General features: G+C 45.9%; 1 protein-coding gene across 3 annotated transcripts in view; it reads left to right on the forward strand.

Moving 5' to 3' along the window:
- The window catches only part of BZW2 (basic leucine zipper and W2 domains 2), a 59,016-nt gene that overhangs the window by 819 nt on the left and 32,962 nt on the right, over window positions 1-25,235 (forward strand). Inside the window, exon 1 of one of the 3 annotated variants that reach the window (XM_075271816.1) lies at window positions 23,836-24,025. The exons of 1 other annotated variant lie outside the window; for it this stretch is intronic. In XM_075271816.1, the coding sequence (XP_075127917.1) occupies window positions 23,916-24,025 (110 nt within the window). In that variant the 5' untranslated portion in view covers window positions 23,836-23,915. Of the gene's footprint in view, window positions 1-23,835; window positions 24,026-24,351; window positions 24,443-25,235 lie in introns of those variants that run through there. One more of the 3 variants, XM_075271818.1, reaches the window with a different exon arrangement.

Consider the following 25,235-nt stretch of genomic DNA (forward strand, 5'->3'; position numbering starts at 1 on the left):
ACACAGAGATGGATGCACTGCACACGTATATACACTATAGGGGAGGGCACTGCACAGGTATATACACTATAGGGGGAGGGCACTGCACAGAGATGGATGCACTGCACAGGTATATACACTATAGGGGAGGGCACTGCACAGAGATGGATGCACTGCACAGGTATATACACTATAGGGGAGGGCACTGCACAGAGATGGATGCACTGCACAGGTATATACACTATAGGGGGAGGGCACTGCACAGAGATGGATGCACTGCACAGGTATATACACTATAGGGGAGGGCACTGCACAGGTATATACACTATAGGGGGAGGGCACTGCACAGAGATGGATGCACTGCACAGGTATATACACTATAGGGTGAGGGCACTGCACAGGTATATACACTATAGGGGGAGGGCACTGCACAGGTATATACACTGTAGGGGGAGGGCACTGCACAGGTATATACACTGTAGGGGGAGGGCACTGCACAGAGATGGATGCACTGCACAGGTATATACACTATAGGGGAGGGCACTGCACAGGTATATACACTATAGGGGGAGGGCACTGCACAGAGATGGATGCACTGCACAGGTATATACACTATAGGGGGAGGGCACTGCACAGGTATATACACTATAGGGGGAGGGCACTGCACAGGTATATACACTGTAGGGGGAGGGCACTGCACAGGTATATACACTGTAGGGGGAGGGCACTGCACAGGTATATACACTATAGGGGGAGGGCACTGCACAGAGATGGATGCACTGCACAGGTATATACACTATAGGGGAGGGCACTGCACAGGTATATACACTATAGGGGGAGGGTACTGCACAGAGATGGATGCACTGCACAGGTATATACACTATAGGGGAGGGCACTGCACAGGTATATACACTATAGGGGGAGGGCACTGCACAGGTATATACACTATAGGGGAGGGCACTGCACAGGTATATACACTATAGGGGGAGGGCACTGCACAGAGATGGATGCACTGCACAGGTATATACACTATAGGGGAGGGCACTGCACAGGTATATACACTATAGGGGGAGGGCACTGCACAGAGATGGATGCACTGCACAGGTATATACACTATAGGGGAGGGCACTGCACATGTATATACACTATAGGGGGAGGGCACTGCACAGAGATGGATGCACTGCACAGGTATATACACTATAGGGGGAGGGCACTGCACAGGTATATACACTGTAGGGGGAGGGCACTGCACAGGTATATACACTGTAGGGGGAGGGCACTGCACAGAGATGGATGCACTGCACAGGTATATACACTATAGGGGAGGGCACTGCACAGGTATATACACTATAGGGGGAGGGCACTGCACAGGTATATATACTGTAGGGGGAGGGCACTGCACAGGTATATACACTATAGGGAGAGGGCACTGCACAGGTATATACACTATAGGGGGAGGGCACTGCACAGAGATGGATGCACTGCACAGGTATATACACTATAGGGGAGGGCACTGCACAGGTATATACACTATAGGGGGAGGGCACTGCACAGAGATGGATGCACTGCACAGGTATATACACTATAGGGGAGGGCACTGCACAGGTATATACACTATAGGGGGAGGGCACTGCACAGAGATGGATGCACTGCACCGGTATATACACTATAGGGGGAGGGCACTGCACAGGTATATACACTATAGGGGGAGGGCACTGCACAGGTATATACACTGTAGGGGGAGGGCACTGCACAGGTATATACACTGTAGGGGGAGAGCACTACACAGAGATGGATGCACTGCACAGGTATATACACTATAGGGGAGGGCACTGCACAGGTATATACACTATAGGGGGAGGGCACTGCACAGAGATGGATGCACTGCACAGGTATATACACTATAGGGGAGGGCACTGCACAGAGATGGATGCACTGCACAGGTATATACACTATAGGGGAGGGCACTGCACAGAGATGGATGCACTGCACAGGTATATACACTATAGGGGGAGGGCACTGCACAGAGATGGATGCACTGCACAGGTATATACACTATAGGGGAGGGCACTGCACAGGTATATACACTATAGGGGGAGGGCACTGCACAGAGATGGATGCACTGCACAGGTATATACACTATAGGGTGAGGGCACTGCACAGGTATATACACTATAGGGGGAGGGCACTGCACAGGTATATACACTGTAGGGGGAGGGCACTGCACAGGTATATACACTGTAGGGGGAGGGCACTGCACAGAGATGGATGCACTGCACAGGTATATACACTATAGGGGAGGGCACTGCACAGGTATATACACTATAGGGGGAGGGCACTGCACAGAGATGGATGCACTGCACAGGTATATACACTATAGGGGGAGGGCACTGCACAGGTATATACACTATAGGGGGAGGGCACTGCACAGGTATATACACTGTAGGGGGAGGGCACTGCACAGGTATATACACTGTAGGGGGAGGGCACTGCACAGGTATATACACTATAGGGGGAGGGCACTGCACAGAGATGGATGCACTGCACAGGTATATACACTATAGGGGAGGGCACTGCACAGGTATATACACTATAGGGGGAGGGTACTGCACAGAGATGGATGCACTGCACAGGTATATACACTATAGGGGAGGGCACTGCACAGGTATATACACTATAGGGGGAGGGCACTGCACAGGTATATACACTATAGGGGAGGGCACTGCACAGGTATATACACTATAGGGGGAGGGCACTGCACAGAGATGGATGCACTGCACAGGTATATACACTATAGGGGAGGGCACTGCACAGGTATATACACTATAGGGGGAGGGCACTGCACAGAGATGGATGCACTGCACAGGTATATACACTATAGGGGAGGGCACTGCACAGGTATATACACTATAGGGGGAGGGCACTGCACAGAGATGGATGCACTGCACAGGTATATACACTATAGGGGGAGGGCACTGCACAGGTATATACACTGTAGGGGGAGGGCACTGCACAGGTATATACACTGTAGGGGGAGGGCACTGCACAGAGATGGATGCACTGCACAGGTATATACACTATAGGGGAGGGCACTGCACAGGTATATACACTATAGGGGGAGGGCACTACACAGAGATGGATGCACTGCACAGGTATATACACTATAGGGGGAGGGCACTGCACAGGTATATACACTGTAGGGGGAGGGCACTGCACAGGTATATACACTGTAGGGGGAGGGCACTGCACAGGTATATACACTATAGGGGGAGGGCACTGCACAGAGATGGATGCACTGCACAGGTATATACACTATAGGGGAGGGCACTGAACAGGTATATACACTATAGGGGGAGGGCACTGCACAGAGATGGATGCACTGCACAGGTATATACACTATAGGGGGAGGGCACTGCACAGAGATGGATGCACTGCACAGGTATATACACTATAGGGGGAGGGCACTGCACAGTTATATACACTATAGGGGGAGGGCACTGCACAGGTATATACACTGTAGGGGGAGGGCACTGCACAGGTATATACACTATAGGGGGACGGCACTGCACAGAGATGGATGCACTGCACAGGTATATACACTATAGGGGAGGGCACTGCACAGGTATATACACTATAGGGGGAGGGCACTGCACAGAGATGGATGCACTGCACAGGTATATACACTATAGGGGAGGGCAATGCACAGGTATATACACTATAGGGGAGGGCACTGCACAGGTATATACACTATAGGGTGAGGGCACTGCACAGGTATATACACTATAGGGGGAGGGCACTGCACAGGTATATACACTATAGGGGGAGGGCACTGCACAGGTATATACACTATAGGGGGAGGGCACTGCACAGGTATATACACTATAGGGGGAGGGCACTGCACAGGTATATACACTACAGGGGAGGGCACTGCACAGGTATATACACTATAGGGGGAGGGCACTGCACATTTATATACACTATAGGGGGAGGGCACTGCAGAGAGATGGATGCACTGCACAGGTATATACACTATAGGGTGAGGGCACTGCACAGGTATATACACTATAGGGGGAGGGCACTGCACAGGTATATACACTATAGGGGGAGGGCACTGCACAGGTATATACACTATAGGGGGAGGGCACTGCACAGGTATATACACTATAGGGGGAGGGCACTGCACAGGTATATACACTATAGGGGAGGGCACTGCACAGGTATATACACTATAGGGGGAGGGCACTGCACAGGTATATACACTACAGGGGAGGGCACTGCACAGGTATATACACTATAGGGGGAGGGCACTGCACATTTATATACACTATAGGGGGAGGGCACTGCAGAGAGATGGATGCACTGCACAGGTATATACACTATAGGGTGAGGGCACTGCACAGGTATATACACTATAGGGGGAGGGCACTGCACAGGTATATACACTATAGGGGGAGGGCACTGCACAGGTATATACACTATAGGGGGAGGGCACTGCACAGGTATATACACTATAGGGGGAGGGCACTGCACAGGTATATACACTATAGGGGAGGGCACTGCACAGGTATATACACTATAGGGGGAGGGCACTGCACAGGTATATACACTATAGGGGGAGGGCACTGCACAGGTATATACGCTATAGGGGGAGGGCACTGCACAGGTATATACACTACAGGGGAGGGCACTGCACAGGTATATACACTACAGGGGAGGGCACTGCACAGGTATATACACTATAGGGGAGGGCACTGCACAGGTATATACACTGTAGGGGAGGGCACTGCACAGGTATATATGCTATAGGGGAGGGCACTGCACAGGTATATATGCTATAGGGGAGGGCACTGCACAGGTATATACACTATAAGGGAGGGCACTGCACAGGTATATATGCTATAGGGGAGGGCACTGCACACATATAAACGCTACAGGGGGAGCCTCCTGGACCTCAGTTTTTTCTCTTCTTTGTGATTATTATATTAATGCAGAATGTATATATGTGTGTATATATATATATATATGTGTATATATATATATATATATATATATATATATATACACACACACAGCTATGACCCCATAATATATGCTAATTCTATATACACCTCTCCATACAGGCTGTTATTTGTATCATATATTTACTAGCATACACTACATGCCCCATCTAGGGTATATACAGTATATTATACACAAATCTAACATCATACTATATAGGAAATCTAATTATCCTAATCATATGGCCGCTTCCATACAGGCTTCTATGTGTGTCAAGTTTTTACCAGGGTTCCCCACACGCCCCATCAAGAGGAGGTGCCGCAGCTGTAGTGCTAGAGATACCCAGAGTAACACATAGAGGTATATAGTCAGTAATGGAATGGATACAGAATAGACATGATCATGAAGGCAGTATATATGTATCTAATTTATAGGGCGCCAATATATCCCACAGCAGTGTACAAAAGAGAGGAGACAACACAATGTAACAATATAGTATATGTATGTATACACCCATACTCTGTGTATATACTGTATACGGACATGCTCTGTATATATATGTTATACGAACCTGCTCGGTATATATACGGTATACGCACATACCGGTACATACTCTCGCCCTGATGTATCTGGGCAGATTTCCGTCCTTCCGCCCCGATACACCTCTGTAGTTCCTTGTCCCTTATCCCAGACTTTCTGACACCTCTTACTTTCCCCCTTTGTCCCTCTTTGTCCCTTTGATGTCTCTTTTCAGGACCTATCTGCTCCCTAATAGTCTATTACACCCCCAGCTTATATGACTGAATTTTGTATCTTCTGTCTAGATTAAGATATCGTTTGTGCAAATGTTTTACTGAAAATCTTATTGAGCATATAAAGGTGCGAGCTGTGCGTGTCAGGAGGTTACACGCTTACTTGTCTGTTCTGGAATTGCCATTAATATGATTATTGAGAGCTGCCCATGCACGGTCTCCTCTCCATTCACTGCGGCCATGGGTTGGGGGGTCTCTGACGCCGCAGAGGTGAGATCTGTATCCGTCACATATTACTAATCACTGTCTCTGAAATATTTCAGAACTAATCCCATAGTCCGTGTAGTCTAGTGGTTCCCATCATAGAGCGGTCCAGACATGCTGGGAGTTGTAGTTCTGGGGTTATTGCTCCCAACATGCCCTGACAGCCAGAGAGTGTCCGAGACTAGGGAAAATCATCAGCTTGGTGAAGCCCCAGCACCCCCACCGATCAGCAGATTATATAATAAGGGTATCAGGAGAAGTTTTACAACAAGATCTCTACAGACTGACGGTGAATAAAACTCACTTGTAGCTTTTTCCCACCCTACCTTATACCTATATTATGGAGGGGATATCTGTATTCCCAAAACCCCCTGCCCATGCTTGTGTCTGGTGTTATAGCTCAGCCTCTGTATAACACTCATCCCATGGATATTAGAGGTGATGTGTTTGGAAAGGTTCCATTTTTATTCTGTTCGTATGTAGTATTATAGTAGTTATATTCTTGTACATAGGAGTAGTATTATAGTAGTTATATTCTTGTACATAGGAGTAGTATTATAGTAGTTATATTCTTGTACAAAGGAGCAGTATTATAGTAGTTATATTCTTGTACATATGGGGTAGTATTATAGTAGTTATATTCTTGTACATAGGAGTAGTATTATAGTAGTTATATTCTTGTACATAGTAGCAGTATTATAGTAGTTATATTCTTGTACATAGGAGTAGTATTATAGTAGTTATATTCTTGTACATAGGAGTAGTATTGTAGTAGTTATATTCTTGTACATAGGAGCAGTATTATAGTAGTTATATTCTTGTACATAGGGGCAGTATTATAGTAGTTATATTCTTGTACATAGGAGGTAGTATTATAGTAGTTATATTCTTGTACATAGGAGTAGTATTATAGTAGTTATATTCTTGTACATAGGAGTAGTATTATAGTAGTTATATTCTTGTACAAAGGAGCAGTATTATAGTAGTTATATTCTTGTACATAGGAGCAGTATTATAGTAGTTATATTCTTGTACATAGGAGGTAGTATTATAGTAGTTATATTCTTGTACATAGGAGGTAGTATTATAGTAGTTATATTCGTGTACATAGGGGCAGTATTATAGTAGTTATATTCGTGTACATAGGGGGCAGTATTATAGTAGTTATATTCTTGTACATAGGAGTAGTATTATAGTAGTTATATTCTTGTACATAGGAGTAGTATTATAGTAGTTATATTCTTGTACATAGGAGTAGTATTATAGTAGTTATATTCTTGTACATAGGAGTAGTATTATAGTAGTTATATTCTTGTACATAGGAGCAGTATTATAGTAGTTATATTCTTGTACATAGGAGTAGTATTATAGTAGTTATATTCTTGTACAAAGGAGCAGTATTATAGTAGTTATATTCTTGTACAAAGGAGCAGTATTATAGTAGTTATATTCTTGTACATAGGAACAGTATTATAGTAGTTATATTCTTGTACATAGGAGTAGTATTATAGTAGTTATATTCTTGTACATAGGAGCAGTATTATAGTAGTTATATTCTTGTACATAGGAGCAGTATTATAGTAGTTATATTCTTGTACATAGGAGTAGTATTATAGTAGTTGTATTCTTGTACATACGAGTAGTATTATAGTAGTTGTATTCTTGTACATAGGAGCAGTATTATAGTAGTTATATTCTTGTACATAGGAGCAGTATTATAGTAGTTATATTCTTGTACATAGGAGCAGTATTATAGTAGTTGTATTCTTGTACATAGGAGCAGTATTATAGTAGTTATATTCTTGTACATAGGAGCAGTATTATAGTAGTTATATTCTTGTACATAGGAGCAGTATTATAGTAGTTATATTCTTGTACATAGGAGCAGTATTATAGTAGTTATATTCTTGTACATAGGAGCAGTATTATAGTAGTTATATTCTTGTACATAGGAGCAGTATTATAGTAGTTATATTCTTGTACATAGGAGCAGTATTATAGTAGTTATATTCTTGTACATAGGAGGTAGTATTATAGTAGTTATATTCTTGTACATAGGAGGTAGTATTATAGTAGTTATATTCTTGTACATAGGAGCAGTATTATAGTAGTTATATTCTTGTACATAGGAGGTAGTATTATAGTAGTTATATTCTTGTACATAGGAGCAGTATTATAGTAGTTATATTCTTGTACATAGGAGGTAGTATTATAGTAGTTATATTCTTGTACATAGGAGTAGTATTATAGTAGTTATATTCTTGTACATAGGAGTAGTATTATAGTAGTTATATTCTTGTACATAGGAGCAGTATTATAGTAGTTATATTCTTGTACATAGGAGTAGTATTATAGTAGTTATATTCTTGTACATAGGAGCAGTATTATAGTAGTTATATTCTTGTACATAGGAGCAGTATTATAGTAGTTATATTCTTGTACATAGGAGTAGTATTATAGTAGTTATATTCTTGTACATAGGAGCAGTATTATAGTAGTTATATTCTTGTACATAGGAGTAGTATTATAGTAGTTATATTCTTGTACATAGGAGTAGTATTATAGTAGTTATATTCTTGTACATAGGAGTAGTATTATAGTAGTTATATTCTTGTACATAGGAGCAGTATTATAGTAGTTATATTCTTGTACATAGGAGCAGTAATATAGTAGTTATATTCTTGTACATAGGAGCAGTATTATAGTAGTTATATTCTTGTACATAGGAGCAGTATTATAGTAGTTATATTCTTGTACATAGGAGCAGTATTATAGTAGTTATATTCTTGTACATAGGAGCAGTATTATAGTAGTTATATTCTTGTACATAGGAGCAGTATTATAGTAGTTATATTCTTGTACATAGGAGCAGTATTATAGTAGTTATATTCTTGTACATAGGAGCAGTATTATAGTAGTTATATTCTTGTACATAGGAGCAGTATTATAGTAGTTATATTCTTGTACATAGGAGGTAGTATTATAGTAGTTATATTCTTGTACATAGGAGGTAGTATTATAGTAGTTATATTCTTGTACATAGGAGCAGTATTATAGTAGTTATATTCTTGTACATAGGAGGTAGTATTATAGTAGTTATATTCTTGTACATAGGAGCAGTATTATAGTAGTTATATTCTTGTACATAGGAGGTAGTATTATAGTAGTTATATTCTTGTACATAGGAGTAGTATTATAGTAGTTATATTCTTGTACATAGGAGTAGTATTATAGTAGTTATATTCTTGTACATAGGAGCAGTATTATAGTAGTTATATTCTTGTACATAGGAGTAGTATTATAGTAGTTATATTCTTGTACATAGGAGCAGTATTATAGTAGTTATATTCTTGTACATAGGAGCAGTATTATAGTAGTTATATTCTTGTACATAGGAGTAGTATTATAGTAGTTATATTCTTGTACATAGGAGCAGTATTATAGTAGTTATATTCTTGTACATAGGAGTAGTATTATAGTAGTTATATTCTTGTACATAGGAGTAGTATTATAGTAGTTATATTCTTGTACATAGGAGCAGTATTATAGTAGTTATATTCTTGTACATAGGAGCAGTATTATAGTAGTTATATTCTTGTACATAGGAGTAGTAATATAGTAGTTATATTCTTGTACATAGGAGCAGTATTATAGTAGTTATATTCTTGTACATAGGAGCAGTATTATAGTAGTTATATTCTTGTACATAGGAGTAGTATGATAGTAGTTATATTCTTGTACATAGGAGTAGTATTATAGTAGTTATATTCTTGTACATAGGAGTAGTATTATAGTAGTTATATTCTTGTACATAGGAGTAGTATTATAGTAGTTATATTCTTGTACATAGGAGCAGTATTATAGTAGTTATATTCTTGTACATAGGAGTAGTATTATAGTAGTTATATTCTTGTACATAGGAGCAGTATTATAGTAGTTATATTCTTGTACATAGGAGGTAGTATTATAGTAGTTATATTCTTGTACATAGGAGCAGTATTATAGTATTTTCCTCCTTTGTATTGCAGGCACGGCTATGTTTCTACCACTTTATCCTTCTCTCCAGATATATGTTCTTATAATTTTTAGCTCCGGTTTTCAGTGTCTAATTATATCAACTTTTTTTTTTTTTCAAACCTTTTTCCGAAAATACTTCTGTGGAGGCAGAGATTGTTCTGCGTTTCGCAGCGTGCGCATGCAGATCATTCCTTTGTCTACTGAGCACATGACCCTTCTTTCCCCGTGTGTGACTCTCTCTCCATAATGCAGCCAGAATTGCCGTCCTCCTGTCTTTATAGAAACATTCAGAATCCAGATTTAATTGCAGCGCAGCAGAGAGGAGGTTGTCAGGAGGTAAATTAACAGAAAAAGCAAACAAATCCTTCTTATACAAGGGGATTCTGCTCCGGGAGAAACTATTGACGCGTTCACTAATCCCAGTCATTTCATGCTACACCAGTAAATGATGGAGGCGGCAGAGATAAGAATAGAAAGTGATTCCTTCCCTGTCTTTGTTATTTTACATCTTCTTTATGCAAAGAACTGGACTCTCCAATGTAAGTGCAATATCCTCCGGCTTGTCTACAAGTACAACTCCTACAATGCATGTCACAGTACAGGGATAATACACACAGTGATGTCACAGTACAGGGATAATACACACAGTGATGTCACAGTACAGGGATAATACACAAAGTGATGTCACAGTACAGGATAATACACACAGTGATGTCACAGTACAGGATAATACACACAGTGATGTCACAGTACAGGGATAATACACAAAGTGATGTCACAGTACAGGATAATACACACAGTGATGTCACAGTACAGGATAATACACACAGTGATGTCACAGTACAGGATAATACACAAAGTGATGTCACAGTACAGGATAATACACACAGTGATGTCACAGTACAGGATAATACACACAGTGATGTCACAGTACAGAGATAATACACACAGTGATGTCACAGTACAGGATAATACACACAGTGATGTCACAGTACAGGGATAATACACACAGTGATGTCACAGTACAGGGATAATACACAAAGTGATGTCACAGTACAGGATAATACACACAGTGATGTCACAGTACAGGATAATACACAAAGTGATGTCACAGTACAGGATAATACACACAGTGATGTCACAGTACAGGATAATACACAAAGTGATGTCACAGTACAGGATAATACACACAGTGATGTCACAGTACAGGATAATACACACAGTGATGTCACAGTACAGAGATAATACACACAGTGATGTCACAGTACAGGATAATACACACAGTGATGTCACAGTACAGGGATAATACACACAGTGATGTCATAGTACAGGGATAATACACACAGTGATGTCACAGTACAGGGATAATAAACACAGTGATGTCACAGTACAGAGATAATACACACAGTGATGTCACAGTACAGGATAATACACACAGTGATGTCACAGTACAGGATAATACACACAGTGATGTCACAGTACAGGGATAATACACACAGTGATGTCACAGTACAGGGATAATAAACACAGTGATGTCACAGTACAGAGATAATACACACAGTGATGTCACAGTACAGGATAATACACACAGTGATGTCACAGTACAGGATAATACACACAGTGATGTCACAGTACAGGGATAATACACACAGTGATGTCACAGTACAGAGATAATACACACAGTGATGTCACAGTACAGGATAATACACACAGTGATGTCACAGTACAGGATAATACACACAGTGATGTCACAGTACAGGATAATACACACAGTGATGTCACAGTACAGGATAATACACACAGTGATGTCACAGTACAGAGATAATACACACAGTGATGTCACAGTACAGGGATAATACACACAGTGATGTCACAGTACAGGATAATACACACAGTGATGTCACAGTACAGGATAATACACACAGTGATGTCACAGTACAGGATAATACACACAGTGATGTCACAGTACAGGGATGGCAGACAGTAGATTGGATACTATTGTAGCGATCCCTCTGCTGTGATAAGGAATACTTATTGTATTCCGCACTAGTGTATTTGTGCATTTGTGTATCCAGGAATGTTTCTATTCAGACACTTGGCCGAGCTTTGGCTTATACGGTTGAGCTTTACATGTATTCTGTTGTCGGCCGCTCATCTTGCAGAGCTCGTTGTATGGTTTCAGTTCTTGCATTCTATTCGTGCCAGTAGATATCCCTGTTCTGTAGGTCCTGCTCTTGTGTTGCAGACGTCAATGATTCTGTCACCATTAGTCCCTGGTCACACTGCTCAGACATCTTCTGTTTTCCCGATCACTTCCCGCACCCTCGGCCTGGCTGTGACTTTGGGGATGACACACGTGGAGTTGTCCTGATATCTCTGACCTGCAGCTTCTGCTATTTTTATGGCTTTGCCCAACTGAAATGACAAATGGCTGCAATTCCTCCTGACGTTTTGTGTCCACCGCAATGTGACATTAATGTGAAGCTGCGGTTTTGTGTTAAAGGGACAAAAACTTTCACCGGCACTTAAAAACCATTATATAGAATACAAAGGAGGCCTCTCACATCCCTTCACTGCCGCCATCTACCTGAACTAAACCTTAAAGGGAGTCCAGCACCAGAACCAGCACATTAACTAATCCTGCAGATAGATAGGTGAGGGTCACCCGAACCAAACGCTGTTATCCGCTTGGGAATCGCTGACTCCGTTCCTGAGATATCACCTTTTTTAATCAATAGGCAAATGCTCTTAGCAGCAACATGGGGGCCGCCATTTTCCCACAGGCTCATTTGCATACCGCAAAAACAGCGATATCTCCGCAACGGAGGCAGCGATTCACAAGGAGACAACACTGTTAGGTTCAGGTGACCCTAACCTATCTATCTGCAGGGCTGGGTTAATATGCTTGGAGCCTGGTGACACTCCCTTTAAGAGCAAAATGATCAACTACGATAGATAAACATCCCACAACACAAGTCAGGGATCGGAGAAAATAAGACCACCTTTTAAATAGGAAAAGCCGAGCGATTTGGTACCACCAGTGGGTGGTTATATTGCTTATTTCTGGTTTTAAGGAGGTACCGGCTCTCCTTAAAGGGAATGTGTCACTATAAATGACCTATGTTTAACATAAAAACTTGGTATACAATCTTTTTAAGCATTATTATTCCATGTTCCGTGCTTTTCAGGAGAAATACAAAAAAATTGCAAAATGATTCCGTATTCTGTGTAGACTGGATGGAGAACTGAATGGATTTTGACAGGCGCATTGAGCGCCCCCTCCTAATAACCGGGGCTCGGCTCTTATGGGCTCAGGTACAGTGTAGAAGGCTTCACAGAATAAAGGGCCGGTGTCTATAAAGTCGCCTTCATGTGCGGAATCTAACACGTCTCTTTTTTCCGCCATCTGTTTCCATCAGAAGGAAAGATTTCCCTTGATTTGGATGAAACATTTGATTTTCTTTTCAAGTGAATTTTTAGCGCTCCTTCTGTTGTTGAATGACAGCGAATGTGACAGCGGCAGAACCGGCAAAACACATCGGAACGGCGTATTCTGACTGTCCGAAAGAGAGGCCCTCGCATGTCGCCTGCCCAGTGCTTGTGTGGGAAAGTTGCAGGATGGCGCGCTTCCATTGTAAGGGCATCGATGTGATTTCTTGTCAAACCCTAAATGGCTTCTATAGGGCCAGTCAGGGGAGCAGAGGAGGTTAGAGCTCCCCACAGACCCCGGATTACATAGCAGGGCTTTAACCATTCAGGAGAGCTGGAGGGGGGTCCTTATTCCTGGCTATGCTCTTGCATTGACTCCTGGATACTATGGCTGATACTTATGGTGTCACATTTGGTTCTGCCTCTCTTAGTATCAGGTATCTACTCCTGTTCCTGCCTTGCTATTGGTTATTACATCTGGTATCTGTAGTACTACTCCTGTCCCTGCCTTGCTGTTGGTTATTACTTCTGGTACCTGTAGTGCTACTCCTGGTCCTGCCTTGCTGTTGGTTATTACATCTGGTACCTGTAGTACTACTCCTGGTCCTGCCTTACTCTTGGTTATTACTTCTGGTACCTGTAGTGTTACTCCTGGCCCTGCTTTGCTGTTGGTTATTACTTCTGGTACCTGTAGTGCTACTCCTGGCCCTGCCTTGCTGTTGGTTATTACTTCTGGTACCTGTAGTACTACTCCTGGCCCTGCCTTACTCTTGGTTATTACTTCTGGTACCTGTAGTGTTACTCCTGGCCCTGCTTTGCTGTTGATTATTACTTCTGGTACCTGTAGTGCTACTCCTGGCCCTGCCTTGCTGTTGGTTATTACATCTGGTACCTGTAGTGCTACTCCTGGCCCTTCCTTACTCTTGGTTATTACTTCTGGTACCTGTAGTGTTACTCCTGGCCCTACCATACTTGTTGGTTATTACTTCTGGTACATGTAGTGCTACTCCTGGTCCTGCCTTGCTGTTGGTTATTACTTCTGGTACCTGTAGTGCTACTCCTGGTCCTGCCTTGCTGTTGGTTATTACTTCTGGTACCTGTAGTGCTACTCCTGGCCCTGCCTTGCATGCTGGTTATTACTTCTGGCACCTGTAGTGCTACTCCTGGACCTGCCATACCTGTTGGTTATTACTTCTGGCACCTGTAGTGCTACTCCTGGTCCTGCCTTGCTGTTGGTTATTACTTCTGGTACCTGTAGTGCTACTCCTGTCCCTGCCTTGCTGTTGGTTATTACTTCTGGTACCTGTAGTGCTACTCCTGTCCCTGCCTTGCTGTTGGTTATTACTTCTGGTACCTGTAGTACTACTTCTGGCCCTGCCTTACTCTTGGTTATTACTTCTGGTACCTGTAGTGTTACTCCTGGCCCTGCCTTGCTGTTGGTTATTACATCTGGTACCTGTAGTGCTACTCCTGGCCCTTCCTTACTCTTGGTTATTACTTCTGGTACCTGTAGTGTTACTCCTGGCCCTACCATACTTGTTGGTTATTACTTCTGGTACATGTAGTGCTACTCCTGGTCCTGCCTTGCTGTTGGTTATTACTTCTGGTACCTGTAGTGCTACTCCTGGTCCTGCCTTGCTGTTGGTTATTACTTCTGGTACCTGTAGTGCTACTCCTGGCCCTGCCTTGCTGTTGGTTATTACTTCTGGTACCTGTAGTGCTACTCCTGGCCCTGCCTTGCTGTTGGTTATTACATCTGGTACCTGTAGTGCTACTCCTGGCCCTACCATACTTGTTGGTTATTACTTCTGGTACATGTAGTGCTACTCCTGGTCCTGCCTTGCTGTTGGTTATTACTTCTGGTACCTGTAGTGCTACTCCTGGTCCTGCCTTGCTGTTGGTTATTACTTCTGGTACCTGTAGTGCTACTCCTGGTCCTGCCTTGCTGTTGGTTATTACTTCTGGTACCTGTAGTGCTACTCCTGTCCCTGCCTTGCTGTTGGTTATTACTTCTGGTACCTGTAGTGCTACTCCTGGCCCTGCCTTGCATGCTGGTTATTACTTCTGGCACCTGTAGTGCTACTCCTGGACCTGCCATACCTGTTGGTTATTACTTCTGGCACCTGTAGTGCTACTCCTGGTCCTGCCTTGCTGTTGGTTATTACTTCTGGTACCTGTAGTGCTACTCCTGTCCCTGCCTTGCTGTTGGTTATTACTTCTGGTACCTGTAGTGCTACTCCTGGCCCTGCCTTGCATGCTAGTTATTACTTCTGGCACCTGTAGTACTACTCCTGGACCTGCCATACCTGTTGGTTATTACTTCTGGCACCTGTAGTGCTACTCCTGGTCCTGCCTTGCTGTTGGTTATTACTTCTGGTACCTGTAGTGCTACTCCTGGTCCTGCCTTGCTGTTGGTTATTACTTCTGGTACCTGTAGTGCTACTCCTGTCCCTGCCTTGCTGTTGGTTATTACTTCTGGCACCTGTAGTACTACTCCTGGACCTGCCATACCTGTTGGTTATTACTTCTGGCACCTGTAGTGCTACTCCTGGTCCTGCCTTACTCTTGGTTATTACTTCTGGTACCTGTAGTGTTACTCCTGGCCCTGCTTTGCTGTTGGTTATTACTTCTGGTACCTGTAGTGCTACTCCTGGTCCTGCCTTGCTGTTGGTTATTACTTCTGGTACCTGTAGTGCTACTCCTGGCCCTGCCTTGCTGTTGGTTATTACTTCTGGTACCTGTAGTGCTACTCCTGGCCCTGCCTTGCATGCTGGTTATTACTTCTGGCACCTGTAGTGCTACTCCTGTCCCTGCCTTGCTGTTGGTTATTACTTCTGGTACCTGTAGTGCTACTCCTGGCCCTGCCTTGCTGTTGGTTATTACTTCTGGCACCTGTAGTACTACTCCTGGACCTGCCATACCTGTTGGTTATTACTTCTGGCACCTGTAGTGCTACTCCTGGTCCTGTCTTGCTGTTGGTTATTACTTCTGGTACCTGTAGTACTACTCCTGGCCCTGCCTTACTCTTGGTTATTACTTCTGGTACCTGTAGTGTTACTCCTGGCCCTGCTTTGCTGTTGGTTATTACTTCTGGTACATGTAGTGCTACTCCTGGTCCTGCCTTGCTGTTGGTTATTACTTCTGGTACCTGTAGTACTACTCCTGGCCCTACCATACTTGTTGGTTATTACTTCTGGTACATGTAGTGCTACTCCTGGTCCTGCCTTGCTGTTGGTTATTACTTCTGGTACCTGTAGTGCTACTCCTGGCCCTGCCTTGCTGTTGGTTATTACATCTGGTACCTGTAGTGCTACTCCTGGCCCTACCATACTTGTTGGTTATTACTTCTGGTACATGTAGTGCTACTCCTGGTCCTGCCTTGCTGTTGGTTATTACTTCTGGTACCTGTAGTGCTACTCCTGGTCCTGCCTTGCTGTTGGTTATTACTTCTGGTACCTGTAGTGCTACTCCTGGTCCTGCCTTGCTGTTGGTTATTACTTCTGGTACCTGTAGTGCTACTCCTGGCCCTGCCTTGCATGCTGGTTATTACTTCTGGCACCTGTAGTACTACTCCTGGACCTGCCATACCTGTTGGTTATTACTTCTGGCACCTGTAGTGCTACTCCTGGTCCTGCCTTGCTGTTGGTTATTACTTCTGGTACCTGTAGTGCTACTCCTGTCCCTGCCTTGCTGTTGGTTATTACTTCTGGTACCTGTAGTGTTACTCCTGGCCCTGCCTTGCTGTTGGTTATTACTTCTGGTACCTGTAGTGCTACTCCTGTCCCTGCCTTGCTGTTGGTTATTACTTCAGGTACCTGTAGTGCTACTCCTGGCCCTGCCTTGCATGCTGGTTATTACTTCTGGCACCTGTAGTGCTACTCCTGGACCTGCCATACCTGTTGGTTATTACTTCTGGCACCTGTAGTGCTACTCCTGGTCCTGCCTTGCTGTTGGTTATTACTTCTGGTACCTGTAGTGCTACTCCTGGTCCTGCCTTGCTGTTGGTTATTACTTCTGGTACCTGTAGTGCTACTCCTGTCCCTGCCTTGCTGTTGGTTATTACTTCTGGCACCTGTAGTACTACTCCTGGACCTGCCATACCTGTTGGTTATTACTTCTGGCACCTGTAGTGCTACTCCTGGTCCTGCCTTGCTGTTGGTTATTACTTCTGGTACCTGTAGTACTACTCCTGGTCCTGCCTTACTCTTGGTTATTACTTCTGGCACCTGTAGTGCTACTCCTGTCCCTGCCTTGCTGTTGGTTATTACTTCTGGTACCTGTAGTGCTACTCCTGGTCCTGCCTTGCTGTTGGTTATTACATCTGGTACCTGTAGTACTACTCCTGGTCCTGCCTTACTCTTGGTTATTACTTCTGGTACCTGTAGTGTTACTCCTGGCCCTGCTTTGCTGTTGGTTATTACTTCTGGTACCTGTAGTGCTACTCCTGGCCCTGCCTTGCTGTTGGTTATTACTTCTGGTACCTGTAGTGCTACTCCTGGCCCTGCCTTGCTGTTGGTTATTACATCTGGTACCTGTAGTGCTACTCCTGGCCCTACCATACTTGTTGGTTATTACTTCTGGTACATGTAGTGCTACTCCTGGTCCTGCCTTGCTGTTGGTTATTACTTCTGTTACCTGTAGTGCTACTCCTGGTCCTGCCTTGCTGTTGGTTATTACTTCTGGTACCTGTAGTGCTACTCCTGGTCCTGCCTTGCTGTTGGTTATTACTTCTGGTACCTGTAGTGCTACTCCTGGCCCTGCCTTGCATGCTGGTTATTACTTCTGGCACCTGTAGTACTACTCCTGGACCTGCCATACCTGTTGGTTATTACTTCTGGCACCTGTAGTGCTACTCCTGGTCCTGCCTTGCTGTTGGTTATTACTTCTGGTACCTGTAGTGCTACTCCTGGCCCTGCCTTGCTGTTGGTTATTACTTCTGGTACCTGTAGTGCTACTCCTGTCCCTGCCTTGCTATTGGTTATTACTTCAGGTACCTGTAGTACTACTCCTGGCCCTGCCTTGCATGCTGGTTATTACTTCTGGCACCTGTAGTGCTACTCCTGGACCTGCCATACCTGTTGGTTATTACTTCTGGCACCTGTAGTGCTACTCCTGGTCCTGCCTTGCTGTTGGTTATTACTTCTGGTACCTGTAGTGCTACTCCTGGTCCTGCCTTGCTGTTGGTTATTACTTCTGGTACCTGTAGTGCTACTCCTGGCCCTGCCTTGCTGTTGGTTATTACTTCTGGTACCTGTAGTGCTACTCCTGGCCCTGCCTTGCATGCTGGTTATTACTTCTGGCACCTGTAGTACTACTCCTGGACCTGCCATACCTGTTGGTTATTACTTCTGGCACCTGTAGTGCTACTCCTGGCCTTGACTCCTGACTTTGCTGTAGTTTAACCCTTGATTTTCCATATCCAGTTTGCTTTTGCGGTGACAACCTTCGGCTCCATTCTTGACCACGTCTTGCTATGACAGCTTTACCACTTCCAATTCAGGATTGTTTTAGGGACTGCAGGATTTGGGAAGTATATAGAGGTATACATATCTGCGGGTCCAGCCAATGGGATCATCGATCACCTACCAATTCTCATCCATAGGGTTATTGGAGCACTGGACTCTCTCAGTCCCATAGAAGTGAATGGAGCAGCGGTTGCCCCAGTGCACAACCACCCCAATCACATAGGAAATTCAAGGACCTCCATTCTTCTGTCAGTCCCAGGGATCAGACACTTGTGGGCCGGAGACGAGTGTTGGTAGGAAAACCCCTTTAATTGTATGTTCCAGAGCTGCAGCAATACACTATGGAGTTATAATCCAGAATATCTGATAATCCGCCCCTATCTGGTCCTGTCGCTGTGTACACAGCAGTATGACAGCATTATATTTCTTGGACGTGACTCGGGGTGACGCATTGCTGTTGTTTTAATGGGAACATGGACTGGAAAATCGTTGTTTATTGGAGACACAAGTGGAATTTTGTGCTGCGGTTTCGTGGAGCGCAGTGTGTGGTCCGGGAGATGTCCCCAGCACATGTCGTGTTTGCTTGTGCGCTGCTCGCCAGCTTCTCTCTCTTTGATTCCATATTTCCATGTTTGTGTCCAGTGTTACAAGTGTTGTTGGATCCCGCGCGGTGCCCGCAGCTGTTTACTGTCTACCGGCTGCCATAGTGAGGGGTACAAGCCATCGGGCTCTGGGGAGGGGGGTACATATTTATTAGCATTGCTTTCTCCAGTAAAACTGACCCTTAGTAACAACTGACGGTTCACTATGGGCTACATGGGGAAAGGACCACAAATGGGGCCATCTACCTGTAAAAAAGCTCTAGGTATAGGTAATGCCGTCATAGGATACCTGGGCAGTTACAACCAACTTTTCTTCTCCCCCCCAATAACCCCCCCCCCCCCATTAGTCCCAGCAGTCCTTACTTCCCTTCTCACTAGTTTCAGCAGTACTTTCCTTGTCCCCCACTAGTCAGTTCTCCCACTTTCCTCCTTCTCTAAGGCAGTTCCCTCCTTCTCCCCTCTAGTTCTGGCAGTGTCTTCCTTCTCCCCTCTAGTCCTGGCAGTGCCCTCCTTCTCCCTACTAGTCCTGGCAGTGCCCTCCTTCTCCCTACTAGTCCTGGCAGTGCCCTCCTTCTCCCTACTAGTCCTGGCAGTGCCCTCCTTTTCCCTACTAGTGCCGGCAGTGCCCTCCTTCTCCCTACTAGTCCTGGCAGTGCCCTCCTTCTCCCTACTACTCTTGGCAGTGCCCTCCTTCTCTCTACTACTCTTGGCAGTGCCCTCCTTCTCTCCTCTACTCCTGGCAGTGCCCTCCTTCTCTCCTCTACTCCTGGCAGTGCCCTCCTTCTCTCTACTAGTCCTGGCAGTGCCCTCCTTCTCTCCTCTACTCCTGGCAGTGCCCTCCTTCTCTCTACTAGTCCTGGCAGTGCCCTCCTTCTCTCCTCTACTCCTGGCAGTGCCCTCCTTCTCTCTACTACTCCTGGCAGTGCCCTCCTTCTCTCTACTACTCCTGGCAGTGCCCTCCTTCTCTCTACTACTCCTGGCAGTGCCCTCCTTCTCTCCTCTACTCCTGGCAGTGCCCTCCTTCTCTCTACTAGTCCTGGCAGTGCCCTCCTTCTCCCTACTAGTCCTGGCAGTGCCCCCCTTCTCCGTACTAGTCCTGGCAGTGCCCCCCTTCTCCGTACTAGTCCTGGCAGTGCCCTCCTTCTCCCTACTAGTCCTGGCAGTGCCCCCCTTCTCCGTACTAGTCCTGGCAGTGCCCTCCTTCTCCCTACTAGTCCTGGCAGTGCCCTCCTTCTCCCTACTAGTCCTGGCAGTGCCCTCCTTCTCCCTACTAGTGCCGGCAGTGCCCTCCTTCTCCCTACTAGTCCTGGCAGTGCCCCCCTTCTCCGTACTAGTCCTGGCAGTGCCCTCCTTCTCCCTACTAGTCCTGGCAGTGCCCCCCTTCTCCGTACTAGTCCTGGCAGTGCCCTCCTTCTCCCTACTAGTCCTGGCAGTGCCCTCCTTCTCCCTACTAGTCCTGGCAGTGCCCTCCTTCTCCCTACTACTCTTGGCAGTGCCCTCCTTCTCTCTACTACTCTTGGCAGTGCCCTCCTTCTCTCCTCTACTCCTGGCAGTGCCCTCCTTCTCTCTACTAGTCCTGGCAGTGCCCTCCTTCTCTCCTCTACTCCTGGCAGTGCCCTCCTTCTCTCTACTACTCCTGGCAGTGCCCTCCTTCTCTCTACTACTCCTGGCAGTGCCCTCCTTCTCTCCTCTACTCCTGGCAGTGCCCTCCTTCTCTCTACTAGTCCTGGCAGTGCCCTCCTTCTCCCTACTAGTCCTGGCAGTGCCCCCCTTCTCCGTACTAGTCCTGGCAGTGCCCCCCTTCTCCGTACTAGTCCTGGCAGTGCCCTCCTTCTCCCTACTAGTCCTGGCAGTGCCCCCCTTCTCCGTACTAGTCCTGGCAGTGCCCTCCTTCTCCCTACTAGTCCTGGCAGTGCCCTCCTTCTCCCTACTAGTCCTGGCAGTGCCCTCCTTCTCCCTACTAGTGCCGGCAGTGCCCTCCTTCTCCCTACTAGTCCTGGCAGTGCCCCCCTTCTCCGTACTAGTCCTGGCAGTGCCCTCCTTCTCCCTACTAGTCCTGGCAGTGCCCCCCTTCTCCGTACTAGTCCTGGCAGTGCCCTCCTTCTCCCTACTAGTCCTGGCAGTGCCCTCCTTCTCTCCTCTACTCCTGGCAGTGCCCCCCTTCTCCCTACTAGTCCTGGCAGTGCCCCCCTTCTCCGTACTAGTCCTGGCAGTGCCCTCCTTCTCTCCTCTACTCCTGGCAGTGCCCCCCTTCTCCCTACTAGTCCTGGCAGTGACCCCCTTCTCCGTACTAGTCCTGGCAGTGCCCTCCTTCTCTCCTCTACTCCTGGCAGTGCCCCCCTTCTCCCTACTAGTCCTGGCAGTGCCCCCCTTCTCCGTACTAGTCCTGGCAGTGCCCTCCTTCTCCCTACTAGTCCTGGCAGTGCCCCCCTTCTCCGTACTAGTCCTGGCAGTGCCCCCCTTCTCCCTACTAGTCCTGGCAGTGCCCTCCTTCTCCCTACTAGTCCTGGCAGTGCCCCCCTTCTCCGTACTAGTCCTGGCAGTGCCCCCCTTCTCCCTACTAGTCCTGGCAGTGCCCCCCTTCTCCGTACTAGTCCTGGCAGTGCCCTCCTTCTCCCTACTAGTCCTGGCAGTGCCCTCCTTCTCCCTACTAGTCCTGGCAGTGCCCTCCTTCTCCCTACTAGTCCTGGCAGTGCCCTCCTTCTCCCTACTAGTCCTGGCAGTGCCCTCCTTCTCCCTACTAGTCCTGGCAGTGCCCTCCTTCTCCCTACTAGTCCTGGCAGTGCCCTCCTTCTCCCTACTACTCCTGGCAGTGCCCTCCTTCTCTCCTCTACTCCTGGCAGTGCCCCCCTTCTCCCTACTAGTCCTGGCAGTGCCCCCCTTCTCCGTACTAGTCCTGGCAGTGCCCTCCTTCTCTCCTCTACTCCTGGCAGTGCCCTCCTTCTCCCTACTAGTCCTGGCAGTGCCCTCCTTCTCTCCTCTACTCCTGGCAGTGCCCCCCTTCTCCCTACTAGTCATGGCAGTGCCCTCCTTCTCTCCTCTACTCCTGGCAGTGCCCCCCTTCTCCCTACTAGTCCTAGCAGTGCCCCCCTTCTCCGTACTAGTCCTGGCAGTGCCCCCCTTCTCCCTACTAGTCCTGGCAGTGCCCTCCTTCTCCCTACTAGTCCTGGCAGTGCCCCCCTTCTCCCTACTAGTCCTGGCAGTGCCCTCCTTCTCCCTACTAGTCCTGGCAGTGCCCCCCTTCTCCGTACTAGTCCTGGCAGTGCCCCCCTTCTCCGTACTAGTCCTGGCAGTGCCCCCCTTCTCCCTACTAGTCCTGGCAGTGGGTGTGATGACCTGCAGACACGATGTTTGTCATGCAGGGTATTGCTTTTCCCGGTATATACCGCGTCGTACCTCTCCAGTATAATGGCCACAGGGGCCGTCATGTACAAAGTGGCAGATTCCAGTCTGTGCAAAAGAATTTCTTCTTGGAAACGGTTCTTAAAATATCCAGATGAGCCTGCAGGTCCATGAGAGTGTTTGGGAACCTGAGAGGGGGTGAAGGGGCGCCGAGAGCGACAGAACCGCGCACTGCACTGATGAGTTCTACAACTGCTTTATGTAAATCCAAAACCACCTTGTAGAAATCCCCCTCCCAAAAAAAATACAGATATCTATTTATTACAGCTGGATGTTGCATTATTGTCATTGCAGGGGTTGTCACTCTGCTTCTCTAGAGCCCTCAATGGCAAATGATATAGTAATATGTAATATGGCCAGAGAGCAGGGATCTGGGTAACTGACAACCCATGGGAGCCCTTGTTTTGTAACCAGTTTGGTTGTCAGTCCGTTTTCTCAGCATGTTCTAGTTTACAGGACACTATGGGGACCGTGCGGTGGGGAATTAGCGCCGAGCGGTGGATTTTCTGTCCTCTGTGCCAGCGTAGGGTATCTCGTGAGTTAGGGGAATCTTCCTGGGGGTCCTTGTGCCTGGGGACAAATCCACACCATCATGGTACAGGCTACTAAAGGTGTCATGGTCGCCCCGGGACTTGGTGCTATGTGAATGATAACGTAGATTAACCCCTAAATGACTGCTTCTCTTTCAAAACCCCAACGCAGGCAATGTAAGGACAACCAGTAGGGTAATAGGGGAGTATTGTGCATTTGGGATGGAGCTGCCCCTTAAGCCTTCCTTTCCTTGCAGTTATCGGCACCTCGCACAGCCTGACCCTGATACTCCAGAGCAGATTAGAGGACACGGACATGTCAGCTAAATATAGCCGCGTGCAGATGCCGCTCGCTTAAAATAATGTTACGGCAGGAGACGGACCTGACACGACATGAACATCCTGCCACCTGCTCGGCCCGGGCTTGGATTACACCCCGAACATCTGGAATTTTGTTAATTTCTTATAGAAAAAGGAATGAAAATAACAGCAGCATCTACCCAAATATATATTTATTTAAAGGGGCTGTTCAGGACTGGAAAAACACTGCTGCTTTACTCAGAGAACGGCGCCACACCTGCCTACAGGTAGGATGTGGAATTGCAGCTCAGCACCGCTTCATTGTATACAAAACGAGCTCCAAAAAAGGAGCAGTTACCAAATACACAAAGGGGGGGCAGGGCGATACATAAACAACCAAGATGTTGCAATGTTCCCTTCCGTTCCGATATTATTTTAGACCTGCTTTGTTTGCTCGAATTGCATTTTATTCTCCAATTAGAATTTTTCTTTGATTTCTCCTTGTTATTCTTGTTTCCAGCAAAGTTGCATGGAGGTGCTGTGTGTATTTATGAGTAAAGGGAGGTTCCAGCTCCTATTTAACCCCTGCAGAGGCTCATATTAACAAACCCTGTATACTTGCCTCTCTGTTCAGCCTGCATGAGCGTAATACAGCCAAAGACCCAAACGGAGACCGTCTCCTGTTCCCCTGCCGGAGAGGAGAGGTGAGTGTACAGTGTTTGTTGTTTAAGCAGGGGTTAACAATAGGATCTGGAACACCCCTTTAAGTTGTATCTGTATACATGGTATGTCCTGTGTGTATGTTTTGGCAGCATAATAGCTGTTAGCGGTGTGCAGTATATATAGCACATTTATGGGTGACGGCCAAGTATTCCATGGCTTCTGTTTCAGTGTTTTGGAAAGAACAAGCTGTTGGTGTAGACACTTGTGGTGCTTGTAATCTGCTCACACCGGGGTCTATTACTTCTACGTTGTTTTTGTGTGTAACCCTCGACTTGGGTGTGAAATTTAGGTGCAAATGTATATTTATTATTATTATTATTATTATGTATTTGTTACAAAGTTGCATGAAGCTGCACATACATCAATATAACTGTAGTCATCATGCTATCTACTGTCAGGATATATGTAACATTTAGGGGTGCACAGACTTCTGCAGATATGTCATCCCTGACATTTTATAGACTTTTACATTTTTAACACTTAAAGATTGTTGTTCCTCCTAGTTCTGGTGATCTAGACTTAGAATCAGGTGATCTGTGTGAACTCTGTCCATGTTGAATTCTCATTTTGGGAGGTGTGGTGCATTTTACTATCTGCTATCCCCAGAGCAGACCCCTAAACTAATACAGACCCCAGAGCAGACCCCTAAACTAATACAGACCCCAGACCAGACCCCTAAACTAATACAGACCCCAGACCAGACCCCTAAACTAATACAGACCCCAGACCAGACCCCTAAACTAATACAGACCCCAGACCAGACCCCTAAACTAA

This window comes from Leptodactylus fuscus, chromosome 4 (assembly GCF_031893055.1).
Source record: "Leptodactylus fuscus isolate aLepFus1 chromosome 4, aLepFus1.hap2, whole genome shotgun sequence".
NCBI classification, from domain to species: domain Eukaryota; kingdom Metazoa; phylum Chordata; class Amphibia; order Anura; family Leptodactylidae; genus Leptodactylus; species Leptodactylus fuscus.